At 51.4% G+C, this 21198-nt stretch overlaps 1 protein-coding gene across 6 annotated transcripts; it reads left to right on the forward strand.

The window, feature by feature from the left end:
- The first annotated feature begins 384 nt into the window (after positions 1 to 384).
- Tcte1 (t-complex-associated-testis-expressed 1) lies at positions 385 to 19325 on the forward strand. Of its 6 annotated transcripts, XM_047558011.1 has the most exons (8): positions 401 to 440; positions 822 to 916; positions 1116 to 1216; positions 3021 to 3103; positions 8565 to 8928; positions 9903 to 10471; positions 15482 to 15931; positions 17710 to 19325. In XM_047558011.1, the coding sequence occupies exons 5-8, from the start codon at positions 8658 to 8660 to the stop codon at positions 17917 to 17919; spliced, it is 1500 nt and encodes a 499-aa protein (XP_047413967.1). In that variant the 5' UTR covers positions 401 to 440; positions 822 to 916; positions 1116 to 1216; positions 3021 to 3103; positions 8565 to 8657; the 3' UTR covers positions 17920 to 19325. The 6 variants fall into 6 exon arrangements, with proteins under 6 accessions (XP_047413965.1, XP_047413966.1, XP_047413964.1 ...); XM_047558009.1 differs by lacking the exon at positions 1116 to 1216 and having other exon boundaries at positions 385 to 440; positions 825 to 916; XM_047558010.1 differs by lacking the exon at positions 1116 to 1216 and having other exon boundaries at positions 393 to 440; positions 3021 to 3107.
- Positions 19326 to 21198: the final 1873 nt, after the last annotated feature.

The raw sequence follows: 21198 nt of genomic DNA on the forward strand, positions 1-21198 counted from the left end.
GGAGTTCCAGTGACTCCTGTAGGTGCCCAGAGAGGGCCTTTCCGTCCTCAGTTTCCACCATGCGTTTCCTGAACCACCTCCCCGCGTCACCCCAACCTTTTCACACAAAGGTATCCAGAGGTCAAAGCACTCCAGTCCAGAAGACCTGCCATCACCTCCCCGCACGAAAAGTCCACCCATTCCCAAATGCCCGCAGAAGCACAAAACCTAGCCCAAGGTCACAGAGCTCCCGCTACCGCCAACCGCCCCACGCAGCCGATTCCGCAGAAAGCCCCAGGGCTGCCAGCGCGCCGCGTGCCGGCGCGTAGGACAACCGTGTGGGCAGTCCCGCTGCGCACCCCGCACCTCGCCCTGCGACGGCACGGCCCGCCCCCTGGCGACGCAGGCGTCCCTAACGACCACTGCGGCCGGTGAGGGCGAGCGCCCGGTCTCCGGAACTGGTGAGGGACTTCTGGGAGAGGGGATACCCCACCCAGGCCTACCCGACCGACCCCACGCACGGGAGCGGGGCCCCGAAACCCCTCCAGCGCCCTCGGCGCATATAGGCCATCGCCTTGGCCCCAAGCTGGGAAGCGTCGGTCTGTCGGAACGTACTGCGATGTCTCCACCCTACCCTGGTCCACTCGAGGGGGGATCCCCGCCTCTTCCCCGTCCTACCCGGTCACTATTTGCAAACTGGCCCCAAGGCCTGGGGTCCCCATGAGTGGAGTAGGGAACTGCGGGATTAGAGGGAAGGCGAGACATCAGGTAGGTGGTGAGGGACAGCATTCTTAAGTCCTGGAACACCAGTCGTCTTAGAAAGTCTGCCCCCTCGTCCCCAGCAGGAGGGCTGCAACCCTACAGCTCCAGAAGCTTACGTGTCTCTGTCCTGGTTTCCCTTGGTTACCAAAGAGAAGACAGAGCCTCTTCACCCCAGGTAGGATGGGGGAGGGACCCGCTGGCCTTTGGAGCTGAGCTTCCCTGCTGGAGTGTCTGAGGGAAGATAAGGATGCGGGATGGGGAGAGGAGCCCCCGCTGGAGTCCTTTCTGAGACAACAGACCTTAGTGAGGTGAAGCCGGGGGAGGAGGTCCCAGAGGTTACGAACCTGCTGACTGTTTGTTTCACTGTGACAAAGACCAAACCTGGGCTCTGTCAGAGAAACTTTTTGGCCCCTCTTCTTGTGATTCCACAAACTGGGAATTCCCAACTGGAAATTCAGGAGTGACTTATCCTAAGGTAAGACATAGTAGCTGTGAAAGAGACCAAGGCGGGTGCCGACCAAAGCCCAGGGCCCTGGAGAGGGCTCCCCCTGGGGAATCCTGGTATGAGGCTGTGCATGGGGAAGGAACTAAGAAGGCAGAGGAAGGGAGGGCAGGGAAGAGGGTGGGAGTGGGTAGGCAGGCAGGGTCAAGGCTGAGGCCACTCCCAGGAAGGTATCCATGGGCTGAAAGAAGGCTGGACACCTCTGTTTCTCAGTTTGGAGGAAGGGATGAAGGACAGTTGAGGACCAGGGCTGTGAGGAGCAAGGTGAGAAGGCTGCCCCACAATGTCATCTACTTTCCCATTCTGGCAGTGGCAAGAACCTCTACCTGGAGCAGTTGACTTTAACTGGGGACTTGAGGAAAGAGAGAAGAGTGCAAGACCTCCCCTGTGAGGAGGGAATGTGCTAGAGACTGAGGTCTAGGCTCCTGGGTCTGAAGAACAAGGGCCCTGTATGAGCCAGGGGGCAAGTGATCCAGTGGATACAGGCAATGTCCCAGCTTGTCGGAGGCTTCTGTGTCCAGCAGTGAATTGGGGCAAGGAGGCCTGGGATGCCTAGGTCAGCATCAAAGTGGGTGACCCTGGGTTCCATACTGGTGACAGAAAGCTCGTGAGCTGGAGAAAGTGGGCGGCCAGTGGGCAAGTGCTGTGACTCACCAAGTTGTGATCAACCCCAGCAACTCATGGAAGGAAGAATGAGTATTGGGCAGACAGAAATTCACACCTCAGCTTTCACCGCCTAGGTGACAGCAAATACCTTAAGCTTTCTGAGCTTCAGTTTCATTTGTGAGATGGGGACAATAGTGTTTTTTAAAGACAACAATCCTCAATAATATATTTGAGGAGTTGAGAAATTACATAGGTAAGGCATCTAGCATCTTCAGCATAGTATCCACATATGCCCCAAGTGCTGTTTCTGGGCCCAGCACTCTGAAATGTCACACACACACATTAACTCCTTAGTCCTCTGGATAATCCCATGAAGGGGGAGTGTTACCACCTCCATTTTACAGATAAAGAAACTGGTGGGTTAAATGCCTTACCCAAGGGCCCACAGATGCAAGGGACAGAGTGGGGATATGCTCTGAGCTTTTAGCCAGCTGTGTGCTCCTGCATGCTATTGAGTGCCTAAGAATTCAAAAAACCATGGTTCTGTCTAACCAAGGATATGGTTCCCAGAAGAAGCCATCAAAAATTAGGACAACCCTGACCAAACTGGGGCAGTTCCTTTGTACTCTTATTACCTGTGCTTGGGCATGTAAAGAACAGACCCTTGAAGTGATGACCTAGTGTGGACGTGGTCCCTTTGTGATTTTGGGGCCCTGCTTGGAGACAGATTCTAAGGACACAGAGTAGGGGACTGGAGGGGTTGGCCTTTCCCCAGGGATCACGGTCCTGGGCTGACTGTGGCTGATGCTGGAGACATCACCATGTGGAGCCCAGCGTGCCTGTGAGGCAGGCCCCAGAGAGATGAAAGTCCCCAGCACACCCCACCCTCCTCTTTCCTCCTCCAAGGGCATCCTTTAGATGGGAGAACCAACTGTGTCCCAAGAGGCACTCATTCCTGGTAACCCTGACCTCTCTGGAATGTCAGAGAGAATTCCTGCCCCAGAGTCAGGAACATGCTTCCAGAGTTTGACCTCTGGGATCGCCTGAGATTGTGCCACAGGCTCCCCAGGAAGATGAGGCTCCAGAGAGGAAAGTGAGCCCTTTTGGGTACTGTCCTCTCCTCTGGGGGACTTTGGACCCTCAACTAATGGGTGTCTATCCATCCCTGCAGGCTCTCAGGGAAGACAGTGCTGCTCACTATCACCCTCAGCTGCGGACTGGTGATTCCAGGCCTGACTGAGGCCCACCTGTGAAGTAGGTGACTGTGGCCGGCCTCCCACCTTCCCCCTCTTGGTGGGACATTTCCCTGCCCCATTTCCAACTGTGCTCTCTTGCATCTGAAACTCATTCACACTGAGATGTAGATTTTTTTTGGGGGGGGGGTGGTACTAGGGAGCAGAGATGTAGCTCTTACATATACAAATACGTCCCTCTTAATTATATATGTTACGAGCATGCAACCCTCCTGGGACAGTCATTCCCTGTTCTGTCATCATCGTCTTCTTGTGTACAATGTGGATGAGGAAGCCACCCTGCCTGCATCACAGGATGGTGGAAGACTCAGATGAGTTCCGAAGGGATCTTGTAACTGTCCGGTGGTGAACAGCTGTAGGTTGCTGATACAGCCTCTGGCTGGCACAGCTGGGATATGACACTGGAGGTGTGTGTGATGTAAGAGAGGAGGGGGTCTCAGGAGTTAGATATCTGTTCCTCCCAGCTACCCCATTGAACTATTTTATGTACTGATTTAGGATTTTTCCCATCACTTCATGCACCAAATTGTGACTTAGCAAAAGGGTCACAGAAGCCCAACTCTTAGCCTCAGCAAAGGGAGCGGATGACAAGATTGCCAAGTGAGGTCAGAGCTGCAGCAATGCGAGGAACCAGGCAGTTCTGGGGACCCAGGGACGGGGATGGGGACTAAAGTTCTGGTGCTCTGGTCCCTCTTTCTTCCTGCTGCCTCTACCAGGCTTTATTGGGTCCTGCTGCAGACACTCCTTGTGTATGTGAGAGAAACAACTTCCAGCAGTGGGGGCTCCAGAGCCTTCAAGGACATGCGTCCTTCTGTCTGCCTCCACTTAGACAAATCCCAAGAAGGACTCTGATTGGCTGGCATCAGGCAGCCAGCCCTGAACCAATCGCTCTAGCCAATAGGAATCTCCTCTTGGTCAGAATCTATTCTTAGAAGCAAGTGGGACAGCCTATACCAGCTACCCCTAGAGCAAGCCTGGCTGGGTAAGGGACCGGAGACAAAATGAGTAGGAAGCAGCCTCACAGCTTGAGGAGCTGGTCTGGCATGGGTGTGGGGAGAGAAGGGAGGTAGTCTTGTCACTGAGGGGACAAAGGTACTGGGCGTCATGGACTCTAGCAAAGGGAGAGGTTGTCTGGAATATGAGGGACAAGAAAGCCTGTGGAAGAGGTGCTGGAGCTCAGATTCAGAGAACCATTGATTGTTCCTCTCCCAGGCCAAGGTGGTAGGAACAGTGTTTCAGGAACAGCCTGAGCAAAGGCAGGGAAGCATGGACTAGCCCACAGCGTCCCAGATGCCAAGAAGAGTTTACTGCCTGGTGTGGCGGTGCACTATGGGATTCCCAACCACTCTGGAGATCACAAGTTTGAGGCCAGCCTGGGCAACTTAGCAAGACTGTGTCTCAAAATAAAAAATAAAAAGAGCTGCAGATGTAGCTCAGTGGTAAAATGTCCTTGGGTTGGATCGCCAGTACTGACCAAAAAAAAAAAAAAGGCTGCGGGGGGCGGGGAGAGGGGAGTTTATTTCAGAGAGCATCCAGTCATGCTAGGAGGAACTGAGGAGGTTGACTTCTGCCCGTGAGCAGTGGTGAGCCACTGAAGGCCTTACACAGAGACCTGGCCATCCCACAGCTAGCTGTAAGAGGACCAGCCTGGTGCCAGAGGCCAGGCACCCCACAACTGAAGCTATGATGTGACAAACAAGGAGTCCCTGAGCTGAGGCAGTAGCAGGAAAGGCCCAGAGGTGCTGGCAAGGGAGGCAGAATAGAATCAGTATACAGATGCAGGGCCTGCAGGAAGCTGACGCCCAGTTCTGGTATCTAGAGGGGTTGAATCAGAGGGACCTGGAAAGCATCCCAGCCTGAGTCTGGAACTCAGAGGAGACATGAGAGCTGGAACCCACAAGAGCAGTGAGGGGCCCTCAGCCAGGGAGGAGCATGCAGAGGGCCAGAAGCCTGCGATGGAGACTTCTGAAATGAACTGTCAGAGCAGTAGGAGAGCCAGGTAGTGGTGACAAGGGCAGGGGTCAGACCCCTGGCCTCAAAGGAGGAGCTTGAATGGCATGAATACCATCTTTACAAGAGCCACAGCAAGGCAAGGAGTTGGTTTTGCTCATTATCTTTTTAAATATATTTTGTTTGCTATATTACTTGTTTTTAAAAAGATATTTTTAAGCCAGGCACAGTGGTACACGCCTGTAATCCCAGCAACTCAGCAGGCTGAGGCAGGAGGATCACAAGTTCAAAGCCAGCCTCAGCAGCGAGACCCTGTCTCTAAATAAAATATAAAAAGGGCCGGGGATGTGGCACAGTGGTTAAGCGCCCCTGGGTTCAATCCCCAGTACCAAAAAAAAAAAAAAAAAAAAAAAATTGTAAGAACATTTGAAACTAAAATCCCACTTAAAAAAATCCTGTGACCGGGCACGTGCCTGTAATCCCAGTGGCTAAGCAACTCAGTGAGACCCTATCTCTAAATAAAATACAAAACAGAGTTGAAGATGTGGCTCTGTGGCTGAGTGCACCTGGGTTCAATCCCTGGTACCCCACTGCCAAAAAAACAAATCTTCTGTGTCTGGTAATAAGGTACCTGCCAAAAATATTTTCATAATATCTAATTTGTAAAGAGTTAATTAAGTGAAAATTATTATGCAGTTTATGTCTTCAACATTTGCTTTAAAATGACATCAGACCCCAAGGTGTGACTGTTGCTGTAAACGCTGAAGGATGGTAGGACCTATTTTTATTTCAGTCCTGCATGTGGCAGCCACATGGAGCGAGGCTCTGCCCCTTCCTTCTGAGGAGTTGGTCAGGGCCCGGGGGAGCGTTGGTGGATCCTGTGCGCCACGCCAGAGGCAGACTACAATGCCCCAACAGCAGCGAGAGCAGTCAAGGCCAGGCCTTGGGAAAACTGCCCATTCTAGAGAGTGAACTACGGGCCATAAGCAGAGGGCATCCCCCTGACAGGTGGTGTTTCTCAAGGTGTGGCCCCCAGGAGGAATAGCAAGGCCTGTATCCTAAAACAGTGAGGCCGGTGGCAGCGTGAGTTAAGACAGAAGTGCCACCCCAAGACAACGCCCACAAGTGACCTGGGGCTTCCCCTGCCCAGCCTGGTCCTGCTTCCCTGAGACCCACAGGCGTCCCAGACAAGGGTAACAACAGAATGTTCTTTAGGCTAGAACCTTGGAAAGAGCCCAGGAGTCCAGATGCAGGCTGACAGGAGCGGGGCTGACCTGTTGATCTGTCACCTGTGACCTCTCTCCTGCTGTGCATCTAGCCCCGGGGCCATCACTGCACCCTTGCCCTTCACTTCTCCCTGGAAATAGAAAAGGGCACTCATCCAAAGGAGCCAGGTCAGCATCCCTACCTTCCTCAGTTCCTCTGGCACCTCTCCAGCACTTTTTTCGACTTCCATCAATATTAAGCAAATATTATGTCAGGAGTCTCTACAGTAGTATTCTTAGGAAGATATTAGTATCCCATTTTACAGATAAGGAAAACTGAAGTTCAGATAGGGTAAGTAACTTGGCCAAGTCACACAGCAAGTAACTGGCCAAGCCAGAAAGGCAAAGTCAGCAGATCCTCCACACAGCGCTGGCTTCCCGCCCCACCCTCTGAGGGGCCAGTAGCCAAAAGGCTGGAAGGACCCGATCTGTGAATTTGCATTTGATTTGCATGAGGGGTGTCACGATACATAAATATCTTCCCTACATTGTCCCTGTCCCCAACCCCCTCTCAGCCAGGCTTTTCCTCCTTGAGATGCCTGGCAGGCTTGGGGAGCACCATCTGGTCCCTCCCTCTGCCAAGGATGCCTTTGTTGGATCAGAGTGTTCCTTCCCACCGGACACTGCACAGTGCACTGGGTCAGGGCGCCACCGGAGGGGGAGCTCCCTGAGGAGCAGCCAGCGCCGGGGCCAGGCAGCCGTTTCCACCTGCAGGTCTCAGGGCAGGGGCGCGCCCACAGCAAGGGTGGGGGAGTGGGCGAACGCCTTCTGTCTTCAGCCCCAGATTTAGCTGCCTTCTCCCCTCCCACGCCAGCCCAGTGCTGTCTGGAGAACTAGAAGAAGACAGGGCGGAGACTGAGGGCGGGGCCCAGAGCTGCAGCCCTCCGCAGGCAGGAGGCAGGAGAGGCTGGCGGCCTGGGCAGGCACGAGTGCGGGTCCCCTCGCCTGTCTCAACCGGCCCTGACCTCAACCATCTCAGACACTCAGTGTGCCCGTGGAGTATCAGATTTCGAAAACTTAGTATAAAAACATACTTTAATAGTCTTTTTGTTTGTTTTTCCGGTACTGGGGATCGAACTCAGGGCCTTGTGCTTGCTAGGCAAGCACTCTACCAGCTGAGCTATCTCCCCAGCCCTTTAATAGTTTTTTGATTACATATTTAAATGGTAATATCTCGAACGTACTGAGTTCAGTGCAAAATTAGTTTCACCTTTTTTAAACTTTTTTTCCCCATGCCGTGGATACTAGGCAAGCACTCTACTACTGAGCTACACCCGCAGCCCTCTTTACTTTGTTAATATGGGTATTAGAAAATTTAAACTAGCAAACGAGGCTTACATTTTGGGTTTATTTCTGGTGGTCAGTACTATTCTCAACCCAGTCCTCAGGATCAGGCAGTTGCTGCTCTTTCTGTACAATGCTTAATGCACAGAGCTGTTCTGAACTGCATGGTTCTTTCTCAGACCTCCATCCCCTCACCCTCAGGGGGCAGTACTTGCAGGATTCAGAGTATGAACTTAATAAGGTGGATTTAAATCCATCCTTATTATTTATAGCTGTGTGACATTGAACAAATCAGTTCTGCTCTCTGTACTTCAACGTCCCATCAGAAAAATGGGGAAAATACAAGTACCTATCTCTAAAAAACTTTTGTAAGGATGAGTTCATATATAAAAAACTAAAGCCGGGCGCAGTGGTGCGTGCCTGTAATCCCAGCAGCTCAGGAGGCTGAGGCAGGAGGATCACGTTCAAAGTCAGCCTTAGCTATTTAGCAAGGCCCTAAGCAACTCAGCAAGACCCTGACTCTAAATAAAATGTATTTAAAGGGGGGGGGTTGCTGGGATGTGGCTGAATGGTTAAGAGCCCCTAGTTCAATCCCCAGTACAAAAAAAAAAAAAAAAAAAGAAAAGTGTGCCTGGTATACAGCAATTACTGTAATTCCTGTGTAACTATTATTATCTAAAACTCTGGGCTGCTCCTTGCTACAGTTTCGTGTATTAGACAATATATTATGCCTCTTTGTATTCTTTTATTCACTCCTCCAAATAATCCTATCCTGTTTCCCTCCTTTCACTGGATAAAGTATCATTTAATCTCTGACACTCAGAGAGTTTCCTTTAACCTCTGAAACTCAGAGAGGTGGGAATTACACCTGGATCTACTCCACTCCAGACACTGACACCTAAAGCACCACTCTGCTGAGAGCCTCCAAAGTAACACCTCTACGCCCGCATTCTGTTTTTCTAGGTCCCCATCCAAACCAAGGACCTGCCAGTCTGAGAAGTTTCCTGTCGCAAGGTCACCAAGGGGCTTCGTGTCCCTTCATTGACAGGCCCCAGCATGCAGGGTGCCCTAACGCCACCAATACTGTCTGGTCCCAGCCAGTCTGCAGTCTCCAACCAGGCCCTGATGCCCACTGCGAGCCAAGCTTCAAACGTAGCCCCACAGCCCTCGAAGACCTTTTCCTCCTCAGGCCCACTCCCAGGAAAGACCAAGCCCACACCTGTGCGTCGCATGCGCCGGATCATTGCTGAGGACCCTGAGTGGTCACTGGCCATTGTGCCCCTCCTCACTGAGCTCTGCATTCAGCACATCGTCAAGAACTTCCAGAGTGAGCCTGCCCAGCTTCGGCTTGGGTGGGAAGGAGCAGACCAGAAGGGAGGCAGGGGTGGGGGTGACCCGGTGTAGAGGCCCCAGAAGCAAGGTCCTGGGGCAGCCTGCACACCCTAGCAGCAACCTCCTAGCTGCTCAGCACTTGCCTTTCACCAGCCACCAAGACAGTGTCTGGTGCTGCCTCACTGCCAGGCCCCACCAGACTCCCACCCACACAGTGCCCCGGCCAGGCCTGCACCCTCTCCTTGCCTTGTCCACCCTCTCCAGCAAAACCCAACCTGAACCAAATCTACTTCCTCCTCCGGAAGGCCCTCCCTGATGAACCCCTTCTTCTATGGGTTTCCCCTTGTTCCTGGTTTATTCAGTATACCCTATGCTCCCCCAAATATTAGCCCTTTCCAAAGACCTCTCCCACATGGGGGAGCTCTCTGAGGACAGGACCATCATTTTGTCTACTGCCACCTGACCTAGGATACATTTGTCTCACTTCCTGTCTGCCTCTGCCCTAGAATGTCAACTCTGAGAGGGCAGGACTTCATCTCTTTCCTAGGTGTTTGTATTTCCAGGCTTGGAAAAGTGTCTGGCACACAGTAGGTGTTAAAGCAAATATATTTGTTTTCAAATAAATGAATCATATCAGACTGGGAGGCTCTGAAGTCAGGGGTTATCTCCTCCAGCCCACTAGGTTATAATGGAGGATTGGACTGGAGATTTATCCTGGACCAGGGGTTCCCCGAGACCAGATACTGAGCTGTGCAGCTGCAAGCAGGGAATATTCTCAAGCCGTGTCCTCTCCTCTCCCCTCCCATTGAGCCTGCTAGAACAAAGGTTGTCTTCCTCTCAAAGTGGAGCTCCCCAAGGGCAAGGAGGGCCCTCCCTTCCCTCAGTGACCCCAGGCTCGCCCAGCCCAGGGAACCTTGTTGTTGCATCCCCACCACTGAAACACCTGTTTCCCTTCCTCTACTCTCCAAGAAAACCCTATCCTGAAGCAGCTGCTCCCAGAGCATCAGAAGAAGGTCCTGAGCCACCTGTCCCCTGATCTGCCACTGGCCGTGACCGCCAACTTGATCGAGGACGAGAACTACTGGCGTCGCTGCTGCATGCAGCGCTGGCCGGTGTGCCACGTGGCCAAGCATGGAGGCAGCTGGAAGCACATGTTCTTCGAGAGGTACTTGGAGAACTTGCTGAAGCACTTCATCCCGGGTACCACAGACCCCAGCATCATCCTCGACTTGCTGCCCCTCTGCGCAAATTACGTGCGCAGGATCCGTGTGGATCAGTTCCTTCCGCCGGTGCAGCTCCCGGCCTCGCTGCAGACCCGGGAGCTGTCGGACTCAGGCAGCGAGGTGGAGTCGGAGGAGCCCACCATGGACCACTACCAGCTGGGGGATCTGGTGGCCGGTCTGAAACACCTGGAGGAACTGGACCTGGTGTACGGCGTCAAAGACTGTGGCATGAACTTCGAGTGGAACCTCTTCCTCTTCACCTACCGAGACTGCCACTCCTTGGCGGCCACCATCAAGGCATGCCACACCCTCAAGGTACCATCTGCCCCCTGCTTAGCTCCACCTCCTCTTCCTCCAGTACTATCTTCTTCCTCCCAGCTCTTCATGCATCGACCTAGTTTGGGTTTTGTTTGGGAGCTGGGGGTTAGACCCAGGGCCTCAGCAGGCAGCTCAGACCCCCCAGGCCCAGACTTGAGTCTTTCTTTCCCTTCCTTCCTTCCTTCCTTCCTTCCTTCCTTCCTTCCTTCCTTCCTTCTTTCCTTCCTTCCTTCCTTCCTTCCTTCCTTTCTTCCTTCCGTTTCCTGCCCTACGCTACTAACTTCAGGGTACGGGGGAAAACGAGGCTCGGTTCACCAGCCATTTAGTCATCCTACAAACATCTGTGCTCCAGGCCCTGTCCCAGGTGCTGAAGATCCAGCAACGAGCAAAATTATACGATTTGTGCCCTCTGCAGCTAACAGTCGGGTGGGATGAATGGCACTAATGAGCAATCATGTAAATGTAAAATTGTAACTAGATGAAGGGTTGCCAAATTTAGCAAACAGAAATACAGGATGTCCAGTTAAATTTGAATTTCAGATAAATAACAATTTTTTAGAAGTATATCCCAAATATTCCATGGGACATACTTGTTCATCTGAAATTTAAATTTAACAGGGTGTCCTGTTTTAGTACTTTTTGTTTTGCTTGTTTGTTTGTTTGTTTGTTGCAGTTGGAAATCAAATCCAAGGCCTCATGCATGCTAAACATGTGCTCTACCACTGAGCTACCCCCCACCAGGTCTTACCCCCACTTGTATTGCCTCTGGCAACCCTAAACTGGGGTGAAATACATGCTATAAAGAAAAGACATTCTTATAAGAGATTTTAAAAGGGACATTTGACCTTGCCCAGGAAGGCTTCCCTGAGCAAGTGTCACTTGTGTAGAGATTATCAGGAAGAGTAGGAGCTATAGTCTTGAGGAAAGAGAAAAGCCCACTCCAGGCAGAGGGAGCAGCATATACAGACTCCTGGGCAGAGTCAATACAGCTAACTCCAGGGTCTGAAGTGAAGGCTGTGTAGCTGGATGGGGTGAAAAGGGAGAGCCAATCAGCAGCTGGACTCAGTGGGAGAAGGAGGCCTTGTTAAGGAATCTGTCTTTATCCTGAAGAGCTCTGGGGCACCATCTGTATCAGTCTGCTTTTGTCACTATACCAAAATATCTGAGACTGGGTACTTTATGAAGAAAAGAGGTGAAAGCTGAGGATATAGCTCAGTGGTAGAGTGCTTGCCCACCAAGAATGAGGGGGCAAAAGGGGAGATAAAGAGAGAAGGAGAAAGAAGTGATTTGACTCACAATTTTGGTGACTGAAGGGTCCATACATCATGGCACCACACCTTGTTTTTCCTCTCCACAATGTGGTGGAGAAGCAGGAAGAGAAACAGACAGGTACAGAAGAAACCAAGTGCATGGGATGGTCTCATTTTATAGCAACCAACCCTTCTGGGATGTCAAGAAAACTACATCAATCTCTTCTGAGGGAAGCACTCTAAGTAATCCAACCACCTTCCACAAGGCCCCACCTCTTAAAGGTTCTACAACAGTAGGGATGAAGTCTCCAGCACAATGATCCTTTGGAGAACAAACCACATTCAAACCATAGCACCATCCAAGGGTGTTAGTCAAAAGAAGGTAACATTACTGGTTGTACATAAGAAAAGATCACCATGTTTGTGAAGGAGAATGCAGAGAGCAACAGTGGACATGGTAGGTGACCTGGGACACCACTGCCAAACACAGTTGAAGATGAGGGGAGTTTGAACCATGGAGGTGTCTGCAGAGATGGGGAGAAGCAGAGAGGCTCATGAGGTAGGTAGGCCCTTTGATCAACAAGTCTCGCTGGCCTCTGAAGGATGTAGAAGAGAAGGAAGGAGCAGGAGATGGCAAGGATTCTTGCTTGGGAGACCAGATTGTGGGAGGGGGCCGCTGGCAGGGACAGGGGATCCAGGAAGAGGACCAGTTTTGAGTTCCAGTTTGAAGCGCCCTAGAGCAGGGATCATCTGGTTAGTTGGGTAGAGGGTCTGACGCTCAGCTGAGAAGTCTGAATTGAATGTGGAAATGGGTGCCATATTCATTAACATGTCCAGTGAAGCCCTACATTGGAATGGAGGCTCATAAGGGAGAACCAAGGGTGAGGGAAGGAGATGTGGCCTGTGGTGTGGATGGAAAGAGAGCTTTCCAGGAAGGCAGAGGGAAGAGGAAAAGGGGCAGAGCCACAGAGGCATGTGTCTCAAGTAGAGGGAGTGAGCAATGGGGTGGGATGGAGCCAAGGACTGGCCTTTGCAAACCTGGAGGTCCCTGAGAGGACATTCAAGGGTGTTCCAGGAGCAGAGGCTGTAAGCATGGTTCATGGAGAGAGTGGGAAGTGAGAAAGGGGTGGCTGTGATGAGGAACTTGACTGGAAGCAGAGACGAGGGGAGCAGTAATAGATGAAGGCTTTGGTTTTCTTAAGAAAATTGCATGTGTTTAAAACCAATGCAAGGCTCCATCAACTTGCATAGAAGGCGACTGCAGAAGAGAGGTGCAGGAAGAAATATGTAAGTACAAATTCCACCATTGTGTGCAACTATAATGCACCAAGGAGAAATGTAGTAAAAAATAAAAAAGCTAGTTTTAGAGGAAGAAGGAGGAAGAGGAGAAGAAAAAGAAGGGGAGGAGGAGAAGGAGGAAGGGAGGGGGAGGGGGAAGGAAAGAGGGGGGAAGGAAGGTGGGGTGCAGGTCCATGGATCAGGGAAAATTCCTGAAAAGGCAGGAGCAGTAGGACCTGGCACTGATGTGAAGCAGCTGGCCCTGGGCAGCAGGAGAGGGGATATGGTGAGGAGCCGTGGGTATGTGTTTGATATAAAATATGAGGGATCCCATCCAGTTGTTAAGAAGTCAGGAGAGTCCACCAGCTGAACGGGGGTTCTATAGGGAAGCCCCCTGAAGTATGAGGAGGTTGAAAAAGGTTGAAATAGTCATTGTAGCCAGGCATGGTGGTGCATGTCTGTAATCCTAGGGACATAGGAGGCTGAGGATGGAGGATAGCAAGTTTGAGACCAGCTTCAGCAACTTAGGGAGGCCCTAAGCAACTCAAAAACAGCTGGGATGTAGTTCAGTGGTAAAGTGCCCCTGTGCAGTCCCCAGTCCCCAAATAATTCAGTCCCCAGTACCAAATAATAATAATAATAGTTATTATAAAGCTGGATATTGTGGTTCATGTCTGTAATCCCAAGAACTCAGGAGGCTGAGGCAAGAGGATCATGAATTTGAGGCCAGTCAGGACAACTTATTGAGACCTTGTCTCAAAATAAAATAAAAAGGGTTGGGGATGCAGCTTAATAGTAGAGAACCCCGGGGTTCAATCCCCAATGCCAAAAAAGTATTTATAAATAAAATAAAATAGTCAATGTAGATCATGAGCAAGTTTGTTGCCCAGAGACATATAGAGGCATTGGTACACACACTGCAGGCCTGCTGGTGGTGCCAGTGAGAGCAGCCAGCCCCACCGGTGACGTCTTCCATCTGCAGTTGGCTGGGCACAGGCACGCAGAAAACAGAGAACAAGGCTGATCCGGAGTTGGGGCTTCTCCAAATAAAAACACAAGAGGACACCAGGCTTTAACCTGGCTAAGAGGGTGGTAAAGGAAGGAAAGGACTAAAGGGTGGGGAGAAAGAGGCCAGCCACTGAGAAGTCTCAAGGGAGACAGAGGAGAGGGACAAACCAGTGGGAAGCAGAGGGAGTGGGCTCCTGTCTACAGCATTCATAAAGCTATCCTCACCACCTTCCTTTTATTTTTTCATCCCATTATTTCCTGCTTCTCGCCCTCCCACTTCCTGTCTCCCCAGTCAATCTCTTTCAAGAGTTCCTGTTCTTAGGGTGGGCAGTGTAGTTCAGGAGTAGAGCATGTGCTTAGCATGAACCAGACCCTAGGTTCCAGCCCCAGCGGTAAAGCAAAACAGGGAGGCCGAGTCAGGAGGATAACAAGTTCAAAGCTAGCCTTAGTGAGGCCCTAAGCACTCCATGAGACCCTGTCTCTAAATAAAATGTAAAAAAGGACTGGAGATGTAGCTCAGTAGTTAAGTGCCCCTGGGTTCAATCCCAGGTCCCCCCCCCCACCACACACACACACACACACACACACACACACACACACACACAGAAAAGCAAAAAACAATTTCCCCCCATGGTGGAGCTTAGCCATCCGAGGAGGGTGCATTGAGGGACTGGGGCATCAGACAGACCTGGATTCCTCAACTGCCTCCATAGCTTAAGCACTGTAACTCTGGGCAAATGATGAAACTGCCCTAAACCTCCTTTATCTCTGTAAAATGGAGAGAACTCACTTGACCACATCAGGGTGCTGACAGGGTGTTCAAGACAGTGATGATGCTATGTCTAGCAATGTACTCAGCACATAGTAACTGCTCAATAAATCAGCAGTGGCACATGCCTATAATCCCAGGGACTTGTGAGGCTGAGACAGGATGATGGTAAAGCCAAGGCCAGCCTCAGCAATTTAGCAAGACCTTGTCTCAAAATTTAAAAGTTAATCTCAGTGGCTCTGGAGGCTGAGGCAGGAGAATCACAGGTTCAAAGCCAGCCTCAGCAACTTAGCAAGGCTCTAAGCAACTCAATGAAACCCTGTCTCTAAATAAAATACAAAAAGGGCTGCAGATGCGGTTCAGTGGTTAAGTGCCCCTGGGTTCAATCCCGGGTACAAAAAAAAAATTTAAATTTAAAAAAGGGATGGGAATGTAGCTCAATGGTGGAGCACCAGTAGGTTCAATGCCCCGTACTGAAAAATAAATAAATAAATAAATAACATTTCCCTGCCACCTACTACCAACTCTGTACCACTGGGTAGTTCTGTCCTGTCCAAGAACCAGCTGGTGGCCAACACCAAGTGAACAGGGTCTCAGGCCTCCTCATAGCTACCTTCGCTGCCTTCTCTACCTGCAAGAGGCAGGCAGGCGGGCAGCTCATCCCTGGCTGGTAGGTGCCACAGACCCTCCACCTGCCTACAGATCTTCAGGCTGACCCGAAGCAAAGTGGATGATGAGAAGGCGCGCATCCTGATCCGCAGCCTGCTCAACCATCCCGGCCTCGAGGAGCTGGACCTGTCACACAACCTCATTGGGGACCGAGGTGCGCGTGCTGCTGCCAAGCTACTAAGCCACAGCCACCTGCGTGTGCTGAACCTGGCCAACAACCAAGTGCGTGGGCCCGGCGCACAGTCGCTGGCTCATGCCCTGGCGCACAACACCAATCTTGTTTCCCTCAACCTGCGCCTCAACTGCCTTGAGGATGAGGGCGGCCAGGCGCTGGCCCATGCCTTGCAGACTAACAAGTGCCTTACCACACTGAACCTTGGTGGCAATGAGTTGTCAGAGCCCACAGCCACGCTCCTCGCCCAGGTGCTTGCCATCAACACTACGCTCACCAGCCTCAACCTGTCCTGCAACCACATTGGGCTGGTGAGTCATCTCTTCTGGGTCAGGCAAGGGGTGGGTGTGGAATCCAGTTACCATGGGATGCCTAGCATGGTGGCACACACCTGTAATCCCAGCAATTCGGGAGGCTGAGGCAGGAGAATTTTACAACTTCAAGGCCAACCTCAACAACTTGGTGAGGCCTTACGCAATTGAGCAAGACCCTGTCTCCAAATAAAGGGGATGTGGCTCAGTGATAAAGCACTTCTGGGTTTAATCCCCAGTACCGAAAAACAAAACAAAACCCAACAGCCATGGGATATTTGCAAGACAGGTATCATAGATGGGGGCTGGTGGTATGGTTCAGTGGTGGGGCATTTGCCAAGGCTGCATGAGGCCCTGAGTTTGATCTCCAGCCCTGCCAAAAGGGAGAGAGAGAGAGAGAGAGAGAGAGAGAGAGAGAGAGAGAGAGAAGAAATCACAACTTTAATTACTACACACTGCATTAAATATGCATACATACTATGCTAACATATACATCCCAATATCTAGTATTTTTCCTTTAATCTTCACATTTATCTAATCACATTAAAGGTTTGTTTTGTTTTCATTTTATTGTTTTTATTTTGTTCTGCTTTGACAGTGCTAGGATTCAAGCCTACCACTATCCCCCCAACCCAGCCTGAATCCTTTCTGACAGACAGTGCTTCTCAAACTTTGCTGATGAAGTCCTAGAATAAAAAATACAAGTTACAGCCAGGTTTGGTGGCACATGCCTGTAATCCCAGTGACTTGGGAGGCTGAGGCAGGAAGATTGCAAATTTCAGTTCAGACTCAGCAACTCAGCAAGACTCTGTCTCAAGATAAAAATTGAAAAAGGACGAGGGATGTAGCTCAGCATCCCTGAGTTTAATCCACAGTAACAAAAAAGAAAACGGAAATTGAAGTTATGTGAATCCCTAGTGGACACACACATAAACATAATGTCATGGAAATTTATGTTTACTGTCTGTGATTTATCCTGTTTTCCTTTAGATTCTATTTCATTTTTGAAATGCTTTTGTGACCCATTAAATTGACTTCACACACACTACTGGGATACAACCATAGACCAGCAATACCCTCCCTCTCAAGGTGGAGTTCTTTCACGCTGAACCTTCTGTGAGAACAAACTTGCACTCCCACTCACTCTGCCTCTTACGCGTGCACCGTGTGCACTGTACTGTCTCCATAGGTGTGTCCTTGGCTTCAAGTAATAGAAAGTTGAGCCAGGAAGTGGCTTAAACAGGAGGAATAGTCAATATTTCATATAACCAGAAACCCAGAGTGTAAGGTCCTGAGGCAGACAAATTTCTTGGTTCAGTGCCACCCTCTGCTCTGCCCAACACCGTCCTGTGGCCTTGGTCTCTCTAGTGCTCCCAAGATGGCGGCTGAAGTTTTGGTATATCATATGGGGACATGCCCAGAGGCAGAAAAGGGAAGAATACTGTTTCTCTTTTGTTCTTTTCATCTCCCCACCCAACTTCCCCCTCACACCTCCCTAGACAGATTGGTCCTTCATGCCCAAGACTGAACCAGAGGAATGGAATTACTAACATTGCTAAACATCCATGTGTTTCAAACCACTAGGACTGAAAAATAAATCTAGGGGTCCTGACCACCATTTTTTGAGTAGAATGGGACAGAACAGTTCAGCATGCTGCATAGATAGGTTAAGTATGGTTTCGTGAAACTTGTTTTAATCATACCTATATTAAAATGTGTGTGTGCATGTGATCCTGAATGGTAATGGAAAATAATCCCTTCCCTTTTCCAACTCTCAGGATGGTGGGAAGCAGCTCCTGGAAGGCATGTCAGACAACAAGACCCTCCTGGAATTTGACCTGCGCCTGTCAGATATATCGCAGGAGAGCGAGTACCTCATTGGGCAGGCCCTCCATGCCAACCGGGAAGCCGCCCGCCAGCGGGCCTTGAATCCTGGCTACTTGATGTCTCCCATCATTGCCAATGTCCCTGGGAATTCTGTGGAATAAGAGTGGGGACAGGGATCTGACTTGGGTCACTACCCCAGCCCCAGCCCTAATTTCATGCTTTTGCTGGGCACTCTGCTACAGAGTGTCACAGTGGTTCAGGGGAAGGGGGAGAGGAGACCAATCCTTGGAGTGAGTGATCAAGGGTCATAGGCATAGAGACTGAGGTGGGGAAGGGCACCAGGGACAGGGGAAAAAGGGGTGTGAAGCAGACACCTACTTCTTGGGCCCAGAGGAAGGATTACTAAACCCCACAAATGACCAACTCCTTCTAGCAATAGGTAAGGCAGAGAGGACTCTGAGGACTGTACCTGATCAGAATCTCTCCCATGGGGGACTGCCCACCTCCCTGGCTCAGCACTCCCAGTTTCCTCTCTACTGAGCAGATCCATAACCTTCAAACATACACACATGCACATTCTCCCTCTCCCTCTCTCTCTCCCACCTCTGGCTACAGCAGAATCATGCCTGACTCTTTCTGCCATCTTGTTGCCTGACTGTACATTATCCAGTTCTATAGGCTACACCATCCCCAAATCCCCACATCTCAGTCTGGGAAGGGGACAATGGGTGACAGAAGCTGAGACCCAATGACCTCCCTTGAGGAGGCAATTGTAGAGAATGACTGCTGGGGAGGCGTGAGATTACTCTGCCACCCACCCCAGAGAGCTTCTGGCAGGAGAAAGGAGATAGAGGAAGGAGCGCACGCTGGGAGAGGGAAGTCAGTGAGTCATCCGCAACTTTATTATCCACCAGTTTGATTTGTACAATCTTTGCGCTTGGATATCCACGACAGAAAGGCCACAGTGTGATGCACCCAATTGACAGAGACCTGTCTTCTCCCCAGCCAGGCCCAGCCCACCCCACAATCCCTTGTCCCCAGGACCACGGAGCCTTCCAGGTGCTCTCCATGAATCCCTGGCACTCTGTGGCTGCCCAACCTGGGACCAAACCCACAGGAATCACATCAGCCCATGGGGCCACAAGAGGACCTGACTGATGGATTCAGGCTGAGCCTCACCCTCCATATTCTTTGGGCTGAGTGGCCCAGAGCCTCCAGACCTATGTCCCCTTAGGGCAGGCCATGAGTTACAACCAGTCCAGGAGTGCCTGCCTTCCAGAGACTTCCAACAAACAGGCGCTGAGCAGAGCACCAAAGGGGGCTTGGGAGTGATTGCAGCATGTGCCTGTCTGGGCCACCTAGAGTTCTTCTGTGCCTGACACCCTCTGACAGTTCTGGAGTGCAAACGTGTAGGTGTGAGGGTAGGTGTGTGTGTGTAGCCACAGCTGCTAGCAGAGGTTCTAATTAGAGAAACAAGAACATTCAGTGTAAAGTTTAATTTTAGAGATTAATTAATTTTCTGGTTTTGGTTTTCCCTGGCAATCAATAAATTTACCAAGAAAATAGACCAAAGAATTGTTTTCTCTCTAAGTCTGTGCGTGTGTGGGAGCTGAGGCTGTGTGAGAAGACCTAGGCAGAAATGGTCCATAAGGGTGAAAACAATAACAGGGCTCCTCTTCCCCTCTTCTGAGGCCAGGCGGCATCTCTGGACTGGACCTGAGGGAGGAGGAGCCACGTTCCTTCCTCCTTGGAGCCACAAAGTGGCCAAGATGACCCACATGAGGACAGGACATCCATGTGCCAGGCCAAGAACTGGGGCCTGAGGCCACAACTGACCACCTGTACCTCGCAGATGTCCACTCAGAGGAAAGAGGGGTGTTCCAACTTCCAGGCCCCTGAGAAGCACAGACTCAGGGTCCAGGCAGGTTTCACAGTGGCAGGCAGGTGGGCACTGCTGCCCAGGAAAACCTGGTGGGCAGCTGTTCCCTTCTGCCCAAACCTCTCCCTCTCTGACTCTCCTCCATCCTCACTCCGCTATCTCTATGTGACTGGAAAGTTCAACTCCATGGGCCGTGATGTCTCCACACGTGATGTCTCCTTCCCACGTCCTTCTGGGAAGGAGGGAAGGGGAGCCAGGGCCATGTTGCATAGGTGGAGGCCACACTCCTTTGAAGGTGGAGGCCTGGCTGGGCTGGAGGAATATGGGAGAAGCTGAAGGTAGAGTTCTGATGGCTGAGGCAAGCAAGAAGCAGCAGGGTTGGGCCGTGCCTGGGCGGCCCAGGGAATCCTGTCTAGGCTGAAAAGTGAGTTCTATCCCTGGACGCTAAATCTGTTGGGAAAACTTTAGCCAGGGTGGTGGGGAGGGCATGGATTGTACACAGACATGCACACTGAAGCACTTTGGAGTGGAGGAGCACAGGGGAAAGAAGTCAGTGTCAGCGCTTTGGGGGAACAGGACAGGAGACCAGCGCCCTGGGGCGGTGGCAAGATGCCCCGTTGAAGACCCTGGGGGACACAGCAGGGCTTCAACTTGTGGGATAGGGGAAGATGGAGGGGTCAGGCAAGATTTAGAGAATTCCTGCCTCTGACCCTGCCCCTGGAATTGACTACTTCTCCAGCTGGGACTTGTGACACCATCCTCGGCCCCAGAGAGGCATGTGTAAGGGGCAAGCACATTCCACTCCTCCCCACAGTTCTGGGGGAGGAAAGGGCTGCCATCTGGACACCCCTGCCTTTAGAGGTCCTTTCACTGTACCCTCCACTGCCCTCTGCTCTTTAATTTTTCTGGTTGACACACAAGTGTCTCATGATCTCTCCATTTAGTCACTCACCCTGGTCAGCTCTAATGCCTACTGCCAGGGTGGCACCTGAGCCTCTCTAAAGGGAGCACCCACCCAGTACCCAGGTGAGGAGGTTGCTGCTGGGAGGTTGCAGGAGTGTGCAGAAAGGACTGAGGCCCTCTACCCTCCATGGCTCCCCTCCCATCCCCCTGCACCCTGGCAACAGCTCTTCAGAGCCAGGGAGCAGAGGATGAGTGCCGTAGGTGTGCTGAGCACAGTCCCTCTAGGCCCTGACTCTGAGGCTCAGTGAGATAAACAACAGCGGAGGGAGTGGCAGAAAGGAAACCCCAAGCTTTGGGGACAGTGCCAAGAAAAGGACAGCAACATTTCCAGAGTGTGGAAATGGAGTATTGGGGCTGCCACCTGGCCCTGGCCTCAGACCCACTGAATCATTAGCTGGTTAGAAGCCAGCCCTTGGGTTCACCAAACCACCACCCCCTCAATAGAGGCCTCGTGGGGCGACCAAACGGAAGAAGGAAAGCCCCAACTGCCCTTCTCCACAACCTTTACACCTCCCAGCTGCACTGCCAGGGCCGCTCCTTTGAGAGGAGGCCCAACAGCACAGTTGCCAAATAACAGTCAGAAGACCTGTTGAAAGGC

The sequence above is a fragment of the Sciurus carolinensis genome, chromosome 7 (assembly GCF_902686445.1).
Source record: "Sciurus carolinensis chromosome 7, mSciCar1.2, whole genome shotgun sequence".
Classification (NCBI taxonomy): domain Eukaryota; kingdom Metazoa; phylum Chordata; class Mammalia; order Rodentia; family Sciuridae; genus Sciurus; species Sciurus carolinensis.

Bases quoted from the DNA above. Each gene is read 5' to 3' on its own strand.
- Tcte1 (XM_047558009.1), top strand. From the start codon at position 8,658: ATGCAGGGTGCCCTAACGCCACCAATACTGTCTGGTCCCAGCCAGTCT. The intron at 8,929-9,902 runs GTGAGCCTGCCC...CTACTCTCCAAG, and splicing joins CATCGTCAAGAACTTCCAGA to AAAACCCTATCCTGAAGCAG. The intron at 15,932-17,709 runs GTGAGTCATCTC...TCCAACTCTCAG, and splicing joins CCTGCAACCACATTGGGCTG to GATGGTGGGAAGCAGCTCCT.